This window comes from Fulmarus glacialis, unplaced genomic scaffold, assembly GCF_000690835.1.
Source record: "Fulmarus glacialis isolate BGI_N327 unplaced genomic scaffold, ASM69083v1 scaffold8676, whole genome shotgun sequence".
Taxonomy (NCBI): Eukaryota; Metazoa; Chordata; class Aves; order Procellariiformes; family Procellariidae; genus Fulmarus; species Fulmarus glacialis.
Window position 1 is genome coordinate 49449 of NW_009218707.1, and position 21019 is coordinate 70467.

General features: G+C 38.5%; 1 protein-coding gene across 1 annotated transcript; it reads right to left on the reverse strand.

The window, feature by feature from the left end:
* Positions 1-2946: 2946 nt before the first annotated feature.
* Positions 2947-20607, reverse strand: LOC104078472 (uncharacterized protein C7orf72-like; the record flags this gene model as incomplete). Its single annotated transcript, XM_009580119.1, has 7 exons — positions 2947-3070; positions 6650-6757; positions 17471-17578; positions 18124-18165; positions 19212-19279; positions 19735-19873; positions 20534-20607. Coding segments are annotated over 7 exons (663 nt in total), but the record flags the coding sequence as incomplete, so codon positions are not given.
* Between the last annotated feature and the right edge of the window lie 412 nt (positions 20608-21019).

Consider the following 21019-nt stretch of genomic DNA (forward strand, 5'->3'; position numbering starts at 1 on the left):
GCGTTTAACAGATGGAAAGCAGAAGTTCTCCCATGAACTAAAGTATCTGTTCACTGGTTTCCAACTGGAGCCAAAACTAAGATTCTTTAATAGCAACCCTCTTTCATATCCTTTATATCATATACTTTATATCATATGCCACAGTATCAAGTGAAAAGACATTCTAGGGGGGGTTGTTTCTCTTTAGGATCGTGTGGAAGAGTCAGAAAATTTTAAAATAGCAATAACCAGTCCACCGTACCATGAATTGCATGAATCCAGAAGGGTTCAGATTAAATCTAGTGGTGCTATTTATAGGATTGACATGATGGCAAGAGTCCCCTTCTGTCTTTACTACCAAGAGCAATGCTATTGCAGCCAGTAGAAATACGAATAGGCCTTGTATTGAATGTGTCACGTACCTATTTTTTAATTATTGCTTTTGTATGCTCGTTTCAACACATGAAAATTTTCCCTCCTTGAGGTTTCAAGGAATACTATCTCATAATTTTAGGATCAAAATACAGATTTGTTAAAATCATAAGAACTTCTTAATGGGAAAAACAGTTTGAAAACATGCTTTTTGTTATTTTATTTTAAGTGAAATGAGGGACTTTATAGTTCGGATACAAGCATTTCCCTTCCATTTGCTCTTTAAGCCCAAGAGCTTGTTGCTCTTCATTCAAGTTTTCAGAGAAACTGAAAGTAACTAGAAACTGACTTTAAAAAATACCTTTCCTCCCCACTGTTTATTTGTTTATAAATTTCCTCAGCTTGATCTAGCAGTATGGAGAAGTGTAGAACATCCTTACATTTTTTTTTACAATTTTTATTTAGCTAAAGGATTTCTAACACACAGCTTTTGCTCATTAGATGTAGAGATTCTGGCTCATAACCAGTCTGTAAAGTCAGAGAAAACTACGCTGAGTTATCCAGCTGAGAACCTGCCCCATTTTAAATGCTCCCATCTCCTCAGATTATTGTGCTTTAATTATGCCATGTGTAAAATATTTTTATACATAAAACATTCAATCTGAACTTACTCAAGCGATGGCATCTGTCTTTGCAGTCAGTGTTCTCAGCCCACTGCTGGTTTAAAATGTAATCTGTTTTCATCTGCTAGTTTGAATGGAATTTAAGTTTCTGTTCAAGATATAGCCTGTGACGCTGCATTGCATTGCACAAAGACAGTTCCTACATTCTTACCCTCTCTGCACTGAAGAGTTGGGGCTCTGAAAGATTTGATTGGAATCCTTCTCAAGCATATAACAACATAGCCTTTGTAACCAGTAACAAATTTGCAAATATCTTTATATGGTACATAATAATTTAATGGGACATAATAAGACAAATTTGCAAAAGAGACTATGTTTTTGTCTAAAATATTCACTGACTTGTATACACGTGCAGCTCCAAAATGGACAAGCACAAAAGGCAAAGGCAGGTTGCATCCTTCCTGTACCTGTACATACATAGGCTTTAATTTTGCATGTGTACCCGTAAGTTCTAATTTAATGCATACAGAGAAACTGATTAGATGAGAGCATCTCTTTTAAAAAAATCAGGTATCTGTGTTTTGTGCATGATGAAAATACAAAGAGCTAAAAGTGATATAGTTTCTGTGTTAGGTCAGACATTTCAAGAACTGGAATATTTCTGCTCCACTTTAGGATAAACAATCTTCTACAGTCTTATTAGGAGAAATGTTAGACCTTAGTGTCAGTGCTTGTCTTGCTTAGCTGTCATCTCACGTTCCCTAGGGGCTTGTATATTGTGTATGATTGAGATTTGCACAGCAGCATCAGGTATTTGGATGCTCAATTCCCATTATAGTTGCTGAGGATCTAACCCCTTCGTTGAGGGATGTTAGTTCTTTCTGTGGATTTGCTGTCCTCTGGCTCTGTGGTTTACATTCCATACCTTTCAGTATTTCCAACGAGTCTTCAGTCTGCTCTTGAAAAGGCCTTTTGCCAATGGTGCATTTTATAATCCTTCACAGAAAGCCCTTAACTGGATATGGGAAAGCTATTTCTTATAAACGTATTACACACATAGGTACCTCAAAAGCCTACTGGAGAAAAGCAAACAGGAGAGCTAACAGAGCAGCAATATAGATGATTTGGGAATACAGCTCACCAGAGACCTCAGGACAGAAACCTCTGAGCAAGCTGCCAGGCTGTCCAAATTATTAGAATAAACTATTTGGACTATTTTGGCCCCTGGAGCACAGTAGAACTCCCTGAAGTACAAATTCACATTTGGTCTTCTCTTTCTCAGGGATGCAACTTCCTCATGATGTCTACACCAACACCAGAAAATAAAACAGTGCTGAGACAAAGACGTAAGTACTGGCCCTCCATCTTCCCTATTTAACTGTTTTCAGTTTAAGCATAAGAGAATTTAAGTATGGGTGCAAGCCACACAGTCTTAATTAGCCTCCAGACCAGAGAATATAACCTGGCTCCTTTTATTCACTACTACACACAGAGCCAGCACAGGCAAAGATTAAAATCTCACTCTGTGACATTTAACCATATTTGCAAGGCACGCTTAGGACAGCTGGTAAGAAGGACTGCTGGTCTGTAATGATTTCTTAGTTAATAGTACATTTACGTATGTGTGTCTGCATTGCATGTGTATGTGTATATATATATACACACAAAATGTCAATGGCTGGAACAGCTACAGCATCATTTTCTACCTTAGTTAACAGGGCAATTCAGTACAGAGAGCAAGTTTCAAGCTTTGACTTACGACTCCTCTTGTTTTTAATATGGTTTTAACTGTCAACGCTAGTAAGTCATAAATATGAGAATAATGTAATAAGGACTACCACAAACACCCACTTCTATGTTATTTTATTTTTGTTCCGTATTTAAAGTATCCACACATCTTCACACATTTCCTTCCTCCTCACTGTCAGACAGTGAGGCTCTCCGTTATGCAGGTAAAAAGGATTGACACTTTCTAAACTGTAATAGTTTCTCGTTCCCTCTTGTTGAAAGAATTCTGAGGACTAACTGGAGTCACCATTTGAGAAAAAGGTCCCTGGTGATTATACTGAGACGAGCTTCCATGTTTTGCTATGTATCTGCAATCACAAAAAGACAGAGAAAAAAAGACTTCTAAAATGTGTTCTCATCTTGCTAAACATTCCCTCTTCTTCCCTCTCACTGCATCCTTCATAAACAGTTATGCCCATTGGCCTCAGAGAATATTAATAATTTGCAATATTCCATGGTATTAAAGAACAATTAAGAGCCCCCTTAAGAACAATTCCTGAGAGTTTTAAATCTTACTTTCTGTATATATATAATGTGCTGAAAGACAGATCCCTACAGCAACTGTAAGAAAGGTATGTATGTTCTGCCTCTTGCCTCTTTTCAGTCTGCCTTGGACACACACAGTTGCTTCACAACTAACCTGCACACTGTGGAGAACTGCCATGAGGATGCTGAATGCATTCAAGCACATAAGGCCCTGTAGTGCCTGGAGGGCTAACTGGTGATGCTGGAGGTTTGGCTTTCAAGTCTAGAAAAAACACTTTGCTGGCACCATATCATGCCTGCTTTAGATGCCCAGTCCTTGTGGTAGAGAATACTGGGATGGGGATTAGAATATATGCTGGGGATTGGGAGGGAAGAATTTATGCTAGACTTCTGATATTCTTCTAATCTTTTACAGGAAGAGGCACTATAAATAATCTTATATCTACAACCTAAGTTGGTGTAGCCCCTCTGCTGCAAAACATCTAATCAAAAGCAGGGCTGACACAAAACTCACCACAGAGTCCTATGTTCACTCACTCTCCAAACAAAAAATATTTTCTTCTGACCTAAAGATCCTTTTTGAAATCTCCAAAGCAACTTGCTGAAAAGGTGCAATCCATCTCTCTAAAATCAAACTAAATCCAGCACTACCTTATATTAACTATGGCAAGGCAAACACATTTCCATACAACTCGTGGTGCAAATGAATTTGTGTTTTCTGGGTAGCAATGGACAGTTCATTTAAACACAAAACAAAACACAAAACAAAACATAAAACATTTCTTCCTATGCAAAAGCTAAACAATGCTGCCAGAATTTAATTGCACGAAAGGACTTTGAAACCTAATTTTCTGACTTCACCTTGGGATTACCTGGAAATAAAAATACAATAAAAGTACGTCAATAAAGCTCGACATATAAAAATACTATTCATATTCAAAGATGAAGAAACCATATTTCTTCTGTTCTATATCCTATACAATCCTGTTGAGTTCAGAATGCTTAAAACAGGTATAAAGGATTTTGCCCCACATACTGTGGAAGCTCCATGCGATAGAAATACAGTGCAGAAGTGGTTGCATGCTGCCTGGTCTATCTGATATCGCTGATACTTTTAACAGGAACATTTATTAGACCATGTTAGCAGTAGACAAGAGACTCCTTCTGATACCCATAATTGTCTTCAGGAGACTGACCGTATATTGTAGACATGTCAAATAAAGCAGCTATAAAAACATCCAACACATGCAATCGCTTGCTACTTTCTGAGAAATTATTACAGTCATGGCTTGAGAATGATGAAAGAGAAAAAAAGGGGTCACCATTTTAAAAACAGTAAGAATGAGATCACGTCCTACATGAAAAGCATGTGGAGATGAATTGGGGTAGTCTGACCCCAAATTCCAGGAATAACCTCTCTTCTCTTCACCTCTCCACTACAGTCTAGCTTGATCTGTGACCACTGAAATCAGCAGGACTTTTATCATTTATTTTACAAAGGGAAGGAATCAAATGTTAAACATCTCTTTTTTATGGGCATCACTAACCAATGTTGGAGGGAGATTCCCAGCATCCCTAATAGTTTTACATAGCAGTTTCATAGAGGGCTACGATCCTCCATCTAAGTCAGTGAACACGATCTTAGTCCTCAAGTGGCCACAGAGAAAGTAAAATAGGACTGTTACAACTTTGCAACCAGTGGTTCTGCCCTCAGGGGAATGTACCATTCAGCTCAGAAAAAGGGTGGTAAAACCTGGTCTACAATGTCTGGGTCTGATTATGCTCGCTATCTGTTCCTACACACCCTTCTTCAAAAAAGTCAGGGGATTCCGTCCTGGTTCTGGAAAGTCTCCATTAGCGCAGAATGAGAACCCCGTTCTTGCTACCCACTAAAAACTAAGAAAATTCATCCACTATGAACTACAGCCACAGTAACACCTGTAGAAAGTAAAAGGAAGTAACACATGTGCTTTCCTTTCTTAGATCACAGTGGCGCTTGTCTTTTTGCTCTTGAAATCAGGTATCTGTCTGAAGTCTGTCAATGATCTTTGCTAAGATGCATTTGCCTTTTTATTTGCCTGTGACATTTACAAGCAAGTTAGTCTTGCATCAGGCTGTTCAGCTTTATTAGCCTATAGAGACTCATGACACTGTTGCATATTTTCATTCCCTGTCAACAGCAAACTGTGACTACAGGTGACTGCCTATTTTCTAAGTATAACCACAAGAGAAAAAGAGCAGAGGTGAACGGATGGAGGGCAGCAGAAAGGGAAGTCAGTGCATTTTGCACAACGATGGAACACTTGACAAGGTGAATTCTTTAAAAGCTAGGCAGCTCCCTAAAGCTCCTCATGCCTTTTCTGGATACTTTTCACTGGCAGTGCTGAAAAAGAAGTGTGATGTGTTGTGAACAGAATTCTAAGGCCAATTAAACAGTTCAGTGGAAGATAAATTTCTCAGGAAAACATGGAAACTTGGGATAGTGTCACCATGTCCTAGATCATTATGGATAACAAGAAATCAGAATCTAAAGCACAAAATCATAAAGGAGAGAGGGGAAACAAATAGTTACTAAGCTATTCTGAAGCTACTGGGAGAAAGGGTAGGTTGGTCCTTTGCCAAAGTCAGAAGCTCTTTTTGCTAACAAAAGGAAAACAGTTTTTCAGCTGTTCTGAGGTGTCCAGCTCTTTTGAAACCAACAACAGTTAGACACCTAAATTCTTACACTGGCCCGTAGTTTTAACAAGCCTTGAATGGAAGAGCAAGAGAGAATAAAGATTATTAACTCACTTCATCAAGTAGCCACAACAGTGATGTAGGGCTATGATGATTTCATAGTCACAGGGTCCTGGCCTGCATCGGTGTGGGGCATGGCATGATTTTGCCTCTCACTGCCGTCTGAGTAAACCCCCCCATTCTTAACAACTATTTTTGTATAGCAAATACCCATTTTACAAGTCTGCCAACACCACTTTGGAAACACACCACCACACGTTTTTCTTTTGGGAATTTTTAACTTTGACGTTCATGGGACTCTTTCAAAACACACAAAGATCAATCAATCAAGAAAAAAGAGTCACTTAAGCATGACTTAGTGACCATAGCTAAAGAAAAAATTTCTCAGTGTAGAAATAATCCACATTTAGAAATCATGATTTACCTCAGTGTTAAGGTACCTTCCCAATACATACTTTACAATGTTCCAGAAAAATTCTAAAACCTCAAAAGGATTTCAGATTAGCATGACAATAATGTGGTGGGATCCAACCCCACTGTATTTGTATTTTTTAAGCCGATGGAATGTCATGCTTAATATTTAATTGTTCTTTAACTAAATAAATGCAATTAGGATTTTCCCTGTAATCTTTCTGAACAAGCTGAGAAGTATACCTCATACCTACCCATGCATTCGTGCAATTATTGATGGGGTTGTTGATGGAAGATTAGAATTTGCCGGGTGGGTGGCTGACCAATGAACCTTGCCAGTGTATCCAGGGATATTTGGAGTGCTAAAGGAAAAAGTTAAAGGGGGGTGAGGGTTGGAGAAAGAGTAGATTAAATGACTATAGGCTTGAAATACGACTTACAGATCAGTTCTAAAATAGCTAGTGTTTATCAAAGACGGATGGGTCAAAACTCTTCATAATATAATGAGTAGTCCTTAGAATGTATGAACGGACATAGCTTCTTTAAGATCAGTGAAACAACTTCATGATGATCTAGCTGATGATCTGACCCAAAATCTTTGGTTAGACACGGCAAAAGTGAGTTCTTTAGTGACTTTTCCTTTTTTTTTCTTCACCGTTTTTTAGGTTGAATATCTGTATGGTATTCATGATTACAAGCAACATTTAATCTCAGAGAACAAATGGGGTCACGGGGTTCGCAAAGAGCACAAAAAGCAAGGAAATATTCTTTAAAAATGTGATACAGATTTAGCTCATATTTAGGTTCCAGATTCAAACATGGAATTTAGGTAGCAGGCTTTAGGCCAACGAGTGTGATTTCTCATGGCCTAAACCACAAATTATTTCCTAAATGATTCTAAAGTTCTCCAAATTTCCCCTAGAATTTATTAAGAATGTATTTACATGTATATGTAATATTATTAACATTGCTTAGACACATCAACTGAAATTCTAGCTTGAGTACACCAGTGGACTGAGATAGTATGTGCCACATCTTGGAAACCTAAAGCCTTTTGTTAATTCTGATGCTAAGTTTCAATGTGAAATTCAAATAGACAGTTCCTTAAAGAGACGGAGGAAAGAATTCTATTTATCTGAGGTAGCACAACAGAAAATTTTGATAGCAATTGCTGCAAAATGAAGCAGAGATGGACAAAACAAAAGCAAAAAAGAAAGAACAAGGTACTAATATGAATTCAGAGAGATAATCCATAAAGATTAAAAATAAAACAATCTAAACTCCCAATATGACAGCTTTTTTGCAACACGAAGTTAGTCAGAGAGTATCATCAGTACTATCCTATATTGACAGCACAAAATAGAACACTACTGAATTATACATATATCCAGACCGCCCATACACATGGAGGTAAGAAATCATGACAAGCTGTTTCATCCACTGAATCAACTAAATACTTGGGATTGTAAACCTTGCCTGCATTAGTCCTTTGTAGGTCTTCAGACCGCATGAATGATAACAGTGCCTCCTTTAAAATAATCTCTGAGGTATTTTTTGGTTCCCCTGTACTCTGTGTAAAAATGAACAGTTCCTTTAATTATAAAGTGCATAGAGCTATTAGTTTCAGTACAGCTGATCAGCTACTTCTCCGCAACTAAGTTCAGCACAGGATGCAAAACTGGACATATGTGTGAGACTTGATTTATCAGAAAATTCTTTGACTTGTGTACTAGGAAACTTGGGTCTGAAATTCCTCACCAGAATAGCAAAGGTAATGACAAAATGCTGTACCAATGTATTGTTATAACAAAGGACTGTGGGTGAACTATACTGGTCACAGGAGCATTTGCGGTATATGTTGTAGTCTTTGTACCCATAGTTAGCAGAAAGACCATCTAGTTCTTTGTCTTATTTTGGAATAGCCTTGCACTAACCCATACATTCATAAACTGCTTTATTCCCTGGGCTATGCTCCAGTACGTGACCCTCCAGAGAAGACGGTAGAATCAGTATGCCGGTTTTGTAGCACTTGGGAAGCTGTTACCTATAGGGAATTGCCAAGTAGTTGGCTGAGCAAGTAACAAATCTGCCCCCTCTCTTGATAGCAGCCATGCAGGGGTAACAAGTAGGCCTGAAAAAATAATACAGCAGTGGAACATTTTCAGAATTGGACAAAATGGCTTGCAGACAAATTTGCTTTTTCATGTCAAAGTAGACAATTGTCAGGCTATGTGCAGATGAAGTAACTCTGTGTAGAAAATTTCATCTGCATATGCAGGGATCCCACTGAGGGACACAATGGACATTGGGTGGCTGTAAGTATAAGCACATGCATTCAGCCAAAACCGAAAATGTGATATCACTTCGAAGGAATCAGTCAGACTATGAACAGAGTTTTATTACCCTGGTGATGTGCTACATACAAAGATACACCTCTCACACGTAATAAAGAAATTCCGTTGACTTCCTTGAAATTGTATGAGTGTTACAGAGAAGAGAAGGAGATCACAACAAGAAGCCCCATATTAACTTGCAACATTTTATAAGCCTATTTGAAGTTAGCTCACATAACTACTATACAACTGTCGAGATATTCAAATACATTTTGCACTGTGAGGCATCTGGTTGATAAAATCTTCTGACCTTTAAAACTTGCAAAACTAGAAGAAAAAAGAAAAGCACCACGAATGGCCAAACGTTACCCAAAAATCAAGCCTGAGAAATGACCCAAGATGAAGATTTGTTCTAGACTGTCTGTTAGGAAGGATTGACAGAAGTTGGTATATTCATAACATGTGGAAAGGATGTAGCTCTGAAAGAGAAGAGAGATGGGCAGAGAGAAGCTAAAAGTACCAGGATAGTAAGAAAGCTTACACTAACAGTAAAGCAGCTGCTCTCTTAGGAACCTGCAAAGAAGATGCAAAAATATGCTGTGGTTATGTATGTGATAAAGCAGAAGAAACTGAGGTTAAAAAAATACCCCTTTGGTTTTTTGTTTTTGGATCATGCTGTCTAGCTCTTATGTGTTTTCTCTAACGAGCTGCTAAACCAGATTGTTGCTGCCAAAGAAAACAACTAAGCGCCAGGCTACCACTGGGCAACATTCAAAACTCCTCTGTGGTTATGCTGTCGTCATCAAGCTTTCTTTCTGTAACCATGACATCTCTCTTGTTCATACACTTCCTTGTTATCATGCTAGCAGCTCTTAGTCCCAATAAGAAACATACAGTGTTGGCAGTTGAATCTGTGCAAGCTCTAAGATTTTTCAAGTGGAATGTGGTGATTCTGACTGCCTCTGCTCTGGTGTGCCTCTGCTTTGTATGTCCATCTCGGGATGTCTTTGAAGATTTTTATTTCCTGGTAGTGTTCAAGAAAAACAGTGTGGACTTAATTTAGTTGGCCACCCATACTGGCATTGAGAGCTCTTTGAGATGCCTTAAGGTATCTGAGATAACCCCCTATAGCACAGGACCCACAGGAGACACATACTGTTCTGAAGCAGCAGCTGGAAGTGATGGTCTGGGGTGTCTCCAGGGCATTGGATGCCCAGGTTTGCCATGTAAATTCCATGTCAGCTGTTTTTATGGGAGCAAAATCAAGATTCCCCCAAATAATTTGTAATTCTTGAAAACCTTGGATCTAGCACTTCAGCTTGAGCAACTGAGGTATCCAAGTTTTTTGTGCAAAAATTCTGTCTAGTGAAAGCAATCCGGTAGATTCTTACCTTGCGAGCAAAGAGTTCCTAACATCTTACTCTTTCTTATAAACACTGTTGTATAAGTCTTATAGAACTAAATCACCAGATTAAGTTATTAACTAGCTCTTCTGGTTACTGCAATTATAAAGCAGGCCTCTCAGGTCTCACTCACAGTACATAAGACTTGCAACTGGCTTCCACCTCAAATTCCCTTCCAGGAAGACTGACATGTCATACATTTGTGGCCCTTCTTTTACTCCATAATCCTATTTGCCAAGTGGAATAACCTGTGGTAAAAATGCCTCAGATGTGATCCTATGTCAGGAAACTCAATGCATACACTCTTGTATGGGAAAGAATATACCTGAGAGAACTTGTGAAGTCAAAGCAAGGTGCTCCATGCAGAGAGAAGAATGGGACCAGAGCATTCAGGGTTGTATTTCATACCCTTCTCCCTCAGCCATCAAAGCAGGATGGGGAATGGGTATTTACAAATGGATTTGGGGTTTCTAAAAGGATAAAACCATCAAAATGGTAATTCCCCAGAAATATTTTGAATCACCTTGAACTGGAACATTTTGTTTCTACAATTTCAAACACTTTTATTCTGCTTTCAACTTTTTCAGCCCCCCTTTGTAGTAGGGGGTAATATTTTTCAGAAACAAGAAAACATTTCAAGCCAGCAATAAAATCTCATTTGGAAAATGTCAAAGTAGGATATTTCAGCATCCCCCACCCTCAACCCCCCAAATGACTCAAACTGGAAAATCACTAAAAAGGCATACATGGTGGACAAGCTGTCAGTTTCTGAAGAAAAGATACATTGTGGGAAAGCTCTTAGGCAGCCCATGAAAATGACTATGCAAGGTGCAAGGCAGCAGAGGGTCCTGTCCCCAGCTAATTGTGGCCTGTGAGGTTTCTGTGGTAACTTGAAATGATAAGGGATGCATGCACACAGTCAGTTGGAAGCTGACTACACTGAAGAAATATGACTGAAGTCACTACAGATATACTGATGTGATAGTAGCATTTTGCCCAATGTGCTTGAGAAACCATGAATAAAGGATAGTTTCGGAGAATAGCTTGGTGCAAGAACTGCAGGACTTGAACACTTAGGACATTGTCTTCTTAGAAACTGTATGTATTAAGTTCCTATTTCAATCAACTGCTTCCAGAAATGGATTTTGGTCAGATCCTGTCCTCTCCCTGACACAGACAACCATGGCCTTGGACAAGTCACTTCAGCCTCCTCAGTCTTCATCTTTCAAAAACGAATACTATAATCTACTTTACCAGTGTTATGACAATTAATTAGTTGATGCTTTAAAAGTGCTGCTAAGTAAATAACACTTTGTTAGAATGCATATGTATTATGTAAGCACTGCCCTCTACTGAGTATTATGAGAGCTGATGAATTATGAGTAGCATGTTTTAAAATGTTAATGACTGCCAAATTTTTACTTAATTCTGGAGGCAGAGGCTTTTAATGTGAAACAAGAAAACATAATCTCTGTCCTAACTCTTTTTGTCACTTTTCAAGATGTAGGTTGCAATAAGTACCACAGTATGAAATCAGGAAGTTGCTGTGCTATAATACAAAGACACACACAAGAGGAAAGCACAAGGCAGATACAACACTTGATTGATATGAACTGTGGCTGCGTACGCTGGAATGCACTAAGTGTGCTACACTAAGTACTGCTAACTCACTGAGGGTGTAAGGGAGTTCTAACAATGCCAAGAAGGAGAGTTATTTGTGTCTGACAGACTGAGCATTTACCAGAGCCCTGCCCATGAATGCTACAGAGGAAATCCCCATCACCAGCGTGGGAGGCTTTTTTTCCATTGACCCTTAAAACACCTGCAGAACTAAAATACCACATAGAGCATAACCGTGTTTCAGCAGATGACTGGGGAAGAGGTCAACAAAGGAAAAAGCTGGTGACTAGGGGTGGAGGAGAATTATACAAAATTACATATCTATAAAGATGTTTAAGAAAAAGAGAACAGCAGACGATTATGTTGGAAATCCATATGATGCAGTAAAACAACCAGTTTCTGTATGGTTTTCAAAATTATTAGGTTCAAAATGCACTTCTGAATAAGAGAGAGATTCTTTTCAAAGTAGTTCTTAATAACAAGAAAGAATGAATTGGGTCATTACATATTTTCACTTATTAATAACATGGAGTCTCTCAAAAGTGCCCAGAAAATTTAGCCGTCTGAGCCTTCCTGGAAGTCACCGTAGCTGTGCTGCAAAGTTTCCTCCCTGGTGTAACTTGCCCGAGGGAGCTGAAAATACAGTGTTTCCTCAGAATTCAGGCAGTCCTCCTTTTTCTTGATACACATTTGGGTTGGAGCAGCAGTTACACACAGGGGATCAGATTTTTAGAAGTGCTCTGCACCTAAAAGTTTCATTGTGGTGTTTGTGGCCAGATTTTCACAGGAGCTTAGCAATCAACATGCACCCAGAATGTGAGCTCTTTCAGAATTCTGGTTTTCGTGTGTGGTTGCCGAGCTATTTTTGAAAGCCTGGCTGGCTGCACAAAACATACTCTTTAGCTCTCATTTGCTTCCCTACATAGTTAGATAGGTGACATATAAAACCAAATGCAGTATTCATCTTCCACAAATAAATAAATACTATAAGCAAATAATTAATAATCAAATCAGTAAGAAACAAAGAAAAAATAACCAAGGAAAACAGACATAATCAATTCAGATGCCAAAGTCTTCTAAAACAAATTGCAGAGGTCTCAGCAAAATATATGAACAAATACTCAATTCTATCCCTGTTCAGGAAATCTTGTTAAGCAGATACCTTTAACTCATTGATTCCAATGGAATGTACACTTCATGGGTTTGAAAGAAAAGAAAGCAAATTCAAGAAGAGAGTTTAAAGTAGGCAGACAAGTAGAGAAAGTTGGAAAAACACCCACAAGAAAAAGAAACTATTCACAAAAAGTCAGTAAATTTAAAAATACAACAAAAGCCACTTGATCCACTGGCCAATTGTTGTCCAGTATACCTAATAAAATTGCACAAGCAACATACAGTGAAAATACAAAAAAGCACCACAGCATTCAATTTGGAACCTTGCTAGTTAGTGGCATAAAAAGACGAGATTCAAGCCTACAACTGCTGTGCTCTGAGAATGTAGTCCACTTGATGGAGCACTGAGCTGTAAAACAAGATCATGATAAGTTTTCTAAAAGATTTTTGGAGATCTGTTGGTGAAAAAGGACTGCATTAGAAAGTGATTTTCAGAGTGCTCTTTCACAACAATGTCCTAATAATTTGACTGGCTCTTTTTTTTTTAAAGATTTGTATGTCGCCCTTGGCAAAGAAATGATAGAAGATTCCAGCTTTTAGGCACACATTGCAACATAACAAAGGATGAAAGAGAGGAACAAGTTCATCCTAAAGCAGATTCAGGAGTGCATCCACAAACCAAGGATATTAAGAGTGATGCTACATTCCAGGGCTGGAACAGACCTCAAGAGATGGTGTAATTGATCCCTTTCCCCCAAGACAGGCTTTAATGAAAGCCTGGAAGAGAACGAGAGGAACTGAATTACCATCCAGGATCTTTGGTCAAGTGCGAAGATGAGGAGTCTGCCTGAGAAAAGCACTTCAGCAGCTCCCTTAGGGAAATGCCCACTGATCATCCCAGACTGCCACCAGATCATAGTTTTGATTAATAGGTTCAGATTCATAAATTTAGCATTTCTAGATGAGTCACAACACTTATGACATGGCTTTTTACATGTGGTGAAGGCTCCCACAGCTATTCCATGTCTGAACCACAGAGAAAAACTGGATAAAAAATTACTTAGATTCCTAAGTCTTCACTTTTGTCTCAGCCTAACTTTTAAGAACTATGGCCATCATTTTGTGCTAATTATTGTTTTTTAAAACCAAGTTTGAGCAAAGCACCATTTCAATAGCTTAAAGCTCAGAGTTTGGTAAAAAAAGAAGGCACAGGCTAGGGCTCAGGACACATGAAGTTTCATTCCTAACAGTGCTACAGATTCCCATTGGGATTTGGCAAATCACTTAATCCCACTGCACCTGGATTCCCATCTGCAAAACTTCCAAATTGCACGGTAAGGACTTCAGGGTATTACCTAGAGTGTTGGGTATATGCACAGCAGCTTTTCACACCACTGGTCTTATACTAGGGGCTTTTAGGCTCAACTGCAGCATAAGTCATGACTTTTATCTTTTTTCTAATTCCTTAAGAAAAAAGTAGAAAAACAGAAGACGGTTTCTTGTTCTGCCAAAAGGAAGAGAGGGTGGGTGCAAGGGTAACATACAAAACATGCCTAGGTTCACCACTCTTCCTGTTTGTCTCTGCAAAATTACATGACAGATGACTTCTAGCTAGTTTCAGCTTTGCTAATAATTTGAATGGCAACCACTTTCTTGCATGGTCTGGGGAAGAATAGTGTCTCACTCTGGAGTAATGCCTGAGCGCCGATGCTGTTGCCCAAGTGCTAGAGGCAGGAAGTGCAACTGCTAGTCCATGAAAGAGTGAAAGTGACTATCTGCAAAGAGATTTTTACATTTTACAGACTTACAAAACATATTTAGGCTTTTAAATCCAAAGCATATATCTAACTTCTCAAGGATTTTGGTGGGAGTCTAGCAGCCTTAATACCTTCACACATCTTTCCAGAACTACTGGCAAACACACAAAGCGAAAAAAAGATTTATAGGGATCACTTTTGTGTCTTTTTTCTGACTTTCCTCTTTCTTCTGCTTAAAATCATAGCAATCTCGATGTCTGACAATCATAGAGAATAAATATACTTTATGAAGAACTTAATAGAATTTTTCAGGTGGAATTGAGTTTTTCACAGCTTTGAGATGTCAGAATCTTTTAGATCTCAGAGATCTTGGTCTCCTGGTTGCCAGAAATCAATGAAACCCATGGCCTCACTCACTAAAAAACAGGAAAATAACATGGAGAATACCAGAGAAGGTAATACAGAACCTGCTGCTCAAACTTACAAATCCACTATGATACCATACTGCTGCAAATAGTTCCAGACAACATCTCTGTCTGTCTCCACCACAGTGCACACATCAGCTTCTATTCTTCAAAGCTCTTCAGCAACAGCAGTATGACATGGCAGAACTAAGGGTTAATAGCTCAGAAACTCAGAAATCCCTGTTCAGCACTATGTTGTATGCTATGTGTGCTGTATTTTTAAAGCACATTTTTCAATAATCATTTTATACTATTTTATGTTCTAATTCAAGCAGAAGTTACAAGTTAGATGAAGGCTGTGAGAAATCAGATGACTTGTGCAGGAGGTGAGATAAAACAATCAGAACGGTACATTATGCACATAAAAGCTTGACATTAATAAGTTTGGTTGCAGTAATATGGGTCAAATTTGATCATCGTACAATGCTTAGCACCTTATTTTGCCTGTGAATCTACTGCTGTAGTGAATAAGGCTGTGTGAAGAGTGATGTGCTATTCCCCACAAGTATGGCAGCATGTGACGCATTACAAAAGGATATGCATTCTCCCTGAAACTGATGTAAGAAACAGAAATGAACAGACTTAAGGTGGAGCTCAGAAATTCCAGCTACTTCCAAGGCAGCTCCCAGAAACTAGGAATATTTAGCACATACTCTGCCATATGTAAGGCCCAGCATTATGCCTTTTCTTCAGAATAGAGAGGGAAATATTTTTACAGTTTCTTCTCCCTCTGCTTCCCCCAACAAAGTATCCCTTCTGTAGTTTCCTCACAAATATGGACTGTGCAAGAGCAATGAAAGGACAGAAAAGAAAGGCCTATGCAAAGAGAAAATCTGATTAAGTAAACAGAACAGTCTCTTTCCTCTTTTGTTTTACCTTTTTTTAGTTCTTACCATTATATTGTTACTTCTACCGTTTTACTTTCTCAAAAGTCTGCAAATAAATGCTTAATTCCAGCTCAAGCTACTAAAAAGAACTTTAGGAAAGCCTTAAAGTGAAAACTTCTGCACGTCAAAGTTCGTGATCTAGCTAGAAGTCAGGAGGTGTTCCTAACGGCATTCAGGGAGCTTTTGCAAACTCAAAGGCCATCTAGTGGCTAAAGTTAAAAATCACACATTTTTAACATGGCAATATTCAAGTCACACTAGTCATCAAAGAATGGCATATGCACTTCTACCCAACAGACCTGTTATTAATAGTAAAGAACAGGAAGTGTTTGAAGTATGAAAGCATGTCATAGTTTGAAAATAAACATAGCTTTTTTGGAAGTAAGAACTCTATTCAGAATGGCATCAACAGAAATTCCTGGTGCATGCTAAGCTCAGAACCTTCTCTTCCATGTCCTCTGCACTTGAGCCTTGAATGTAACACAAATCTATTTCCTGCTTCTGGGCATTTACAGGAATGCCTGCGTTAGGTAGTCTCAGCATCATTAGGAACCATTAGTCAGGTGTTTTGGGGTATGATCTAGCAGATGTGCTCAGACTAGCGTCATATGCAGCCTTTCTCAATTGAGAAAATGGGCAAGGTGCCTGCTGAGTTCTTAAAATTAACTCAGTCTAGCAAATAGTCTAGCAAGGTTAACAGCAGGAGGGAGAGTATACTCTGATTTCCATCCCAGACTAGGTCAGAGTCTGCTGATAGTGAAGAGTTCATCACACTAAGACAGTATATTGCACTGGTGCTACCACAGGCAGCTTTTACTTCCCAGGATGGGCACACTAAGGGTAGCTTTTGGTCTGACAGTCAATTATTCAGTCCACTATAACCATCCTGTACTAGATGGATGGCAGGGTCACTGGGGCCACAGAGCAACTCCTGGATGGAAAAAAACCGTAACCAACATTTCTGGTTGAAAAGCGTGATGCATGGTGTTAGGAGCATAATTTCCCTGAAACTATAACACTAATGTGATACAATAAAGAATCAGGCCTTAATGTTCTATGACAAATTCATACTTAGTCAAAACAGGTTGCATTTAAGATTACCATAAGACAAGTAGATGGATAAAATCTCAATAGACATATCTCTGCTCATTTTGTATCATCAGCTTCCTTGACTGATTTTGTATATCTAGGCTGAATGGTCCCTTACATGTATACAGACCTACACTGACCACTGTAGGCAGTTACCCTGCAGTTACCACCATTTATTAGCGACTCAGTTATTAAAAAGGACTCTTCAAGTTCAACCTTGAATCTGAAAGCCCACTGGTGCTTCCTGTGTTAATAGACCTCATTCAAGTTATTAAAAAGAATAAGGAATGTTCCCCCCAATTTTTTTTATTCTTTTGCCCAAGACCAGCTCTTTAACTGTTTTTTCCCCTTTCCCAAGTAACAAAAACTCAAGAGGCAGTTCAAAATCACCCTAATAAGAGAAACATACTGTGCAGTGCTTGTGTAGCGAGGCTTTGAAGTTCGCACATGGTTAAGTGGGATTAAGTCTACATCAGCATTGTCAATGTCTTCAAAATTTACTGCACCAACACAGCCACTGTTTGGATAGAAAGGAAATCAAAGATATGTACATTATTCATAAGACAGCTGGTGGAGGCAGCTGAACCATATACTGCATGGTCCAAAATTCTAGTTATTTATTAAAATGGTCCACAAGAAAAAACACGGAGATGAACTGCCCTGTGTGCTTGGCATGTCCCAAGATGAAAACAATCATCTGCTGAACTTGCAGCACATAACAAATGACAGCTCTAGTACATACACGCAGAGAGGAGGCTTGGGAAGAATGGAAATAAGATAGAAATGTGTCATCTCATGTCCTTTTGGCTATGCCCATAATCAGACTGGGATATTGTTCCAAAAAGGACATAATGGGCCCTGCTTTCTAGTTTACAGGTAAAAGGCTGGAGTCACCCGCAAGCAGAGGAGACTCAGCACACGCTCTCCCTTGGCACCAGAAAACACCTTAAGATTAGATAATATAGGCCATCTACAACTTTTGCTTCAGAAAATGAGAGATGGATTGCTTGGGCTTAATCAAAAATGTAGAAAGTAGAAACAACCCAGGGACATTGTACTTACGTATACAAAGGGATATGACAGATTCGAGAGCTTCGGCTTACACTGTTAAAGACAAAATAGATCAATCACCTTTTTTTCACCAGACAGAATATTCTGATAGAATATTTATGAGGTCTCAAAAGAGAGGTGGTGACAAGTCAAAGTTTTGCTCTTGGAATGATGCAATGCTCATTTGAATTTGGTAAAAGACCGTGGTAAATGATTAGATTGGCATATATGCTAAAAATGACCCAGTTACTTGTCTTTTAATCTTCATCCTCAGATACTGGGACTTCAGTTAATTTCCGAGGATAGTATAAGCAAGTTTTCTTTAAAAATGAACTGCTTCTCTACTTGTAACACTTCTCTAATTCAATTCTTGAGAACACAGGAAAATTTAACACCAGGTCTGAATTTCTCTCTTGGTCTGTCCCTGCAAGCTGCTCTCACTGGCCATGTGTATATTCCTTTGAAAGAGCAACATTCAAGAAACCATAATGATAGTGTTTTCTATCTCCCTTCCACCCTGCAGAAGTACTTGTCTCTCCCATTGTATGCCTGACTATGCCCAGTAGCACACCTGTCCATTGAGTTTGCCCAAGCAAACCTGCTGGCTCATGGCCTGGAAAGGAGGTGAGTTCCAGCTTTCCTATCTTGCTTTGACCAACCTTTCCTTCCCCGTCTCTACCTGCCTCTTATCTGAACCCTTCTGAACCTCCTTTTCTGGGCTCATCTAAAATGCTCCACTCTGAGATTGTTTTGGATTCTACAGCAGATAAAACCTTGCGTTTGTACAAGTGTATGATTACCGTGGTGTTTTCATAAACGTCATGTCTCAATGAAAACATCAACTGTATGCAGTCGTTACAATCATTCACTTTGCAGATTCCTTTTGTTATGCTTTTTATATTTAACTCTCTCACAGGAGAAGCATGTTAGAGCATACTTTTCACATAGTTATTGATTGAATATCTTAGCTTCTCTAGTTATAGAATGCTGCTAAATTTAGTCTTCTGAAATAATTAAGTTAATAATTAATAATTAAGTATGCAGACTTCATAAAGGAAGTGTTCAGAGGACCCCGATATTCACAAAAAAATGAAACTTACAAATCAACAGGTCTCTGTGGAGAGGTAAAAGATCTTGTTTGAAATCTGTCCCAGAAGCCTCCAACAACCTAAAATCATAATTAGATGCTTCTTGTAAGGCAACATTACCTAATTAATTTGGCTTAATAGATTTTCATGCAGCAATCAGAACCAATTGCAGGACTGAATTTTAGTTTAGTAAAAATAGTAAGTATTACAGTTAATAATAACAACTAACTTAATGTGAGATATGTTATGATACAGCATCATTCCTATCAACCAATTTTTCATCAATATCCTTATCCTCTCTTTTTGTACTGTGCATGTACATCTTCTTCTGTACCAATTTACAGGGGCGGGGGAGGGAAAAAATATGAAATCATTTGAGGCAATTACTGGAGTGTGCTGATGACCTTAAATGCTCACTTGGGACTAGTTTTATTTGAAAACATTGCTGTGGGTTTATGTGTATGACCTACACAAAATTTAGGCTACATTTCATTAGCAAAACCTAAAACCAGTTGGCAAGAAATTGTTCACTGACTTGACTTATTTCAGGTTCAGGATTGTATCTCCTTTTTGTGAAACACTGGGAAACAGGATCAGCCAACACCTCCATTGTTGATTCTGGAGGCTGGATTTTGGAAGGTAATATGTTATCCCAAGGAACTTCTTCATAAGCTCTAGATCAACAATAAAAAAGAAGAGAAAAAAGTTCCCGTATAATCATTAGTGAATGACATCGTAGCTAGATAATAAGGAATTATGTGACAAAGAAGGATGTAGAAAATAACAAAGGTGTATATTTCTAGTTTAAAGGGAAATGAAATGTCTGGAATTACATGTTGCTTGTTGGGGAATAAGTAGTTATGGTACAGTTTCACAGGTTTATCTTCTTTAAAACTTTCTCACTCTCTAATTGAAAAAGATAGTTTATCTTCCAATAAGCTTACAGTGATGATGGGTTTTATTTTGTTGAATTTGAATAGTCAGTTAAGTAAGACGAGACATAAATAGAGATTAGACACCATTCATATCATGCCTGTTACAGGTGTTGAAGACAGATGTACAGAATGCCCTTTTGGAAACCCCAGTTTCTCTTCACTGCCTATAGAGGAAGTGGAGATGAAAGGCACAGACTGGATGCAAGCTTTTAGATAACTAAAGTTCATGAGATGAATCCTATGCTAAATGCTGTTAAAACACCAGAAGTTCCAAGTGATAGAAAAATTGTTTGTATTCTTATATGTCCTGCTACCTAAAGGTGCATAGTAGCAAAAAGAAGATGAAAAAATGAAGCAAAGCACAAGCAAAAACTGTTTTTAAAAGAAATGGCGTCTCACTTTTGAGTATTTGACTTGTAGAAATAGTCCGTTGCTTTTTCTTCTCTCCACCTTGCAGAAGGATCACTTGATTCCTAAGAGAAATCAAATACATGGCAGAAAGCAATGCTATCAACATATATGATACTATGATTGCTTGTTTAAAGAGTGAACTGTATGTATCTGCATTTTTCTAGTTTGCTATCTTCTTTTGCATCACAAAGTGAAACATGCAATTTCACATACTTCAGCCAGCCAGAACTGGAGATCAAGAGTGGATCTATTTCTGAGGAGTTTTACTCAGGAAGGAAAATTTAATATAGAATCATAGAATCATTAAGGTTGGAAAAGACCTCTAAGATCATGGAGTCTAACTGTCAACCCAACACCATCATGCCCACTAAACCATGTCCCTATGTGCCACGTCTACCCACCTTTTAAATATTTCCAGGGATGGTAACTCAACCACCTCCCTGGACAGACTGTTCCAATGTTTGACCACTCTTT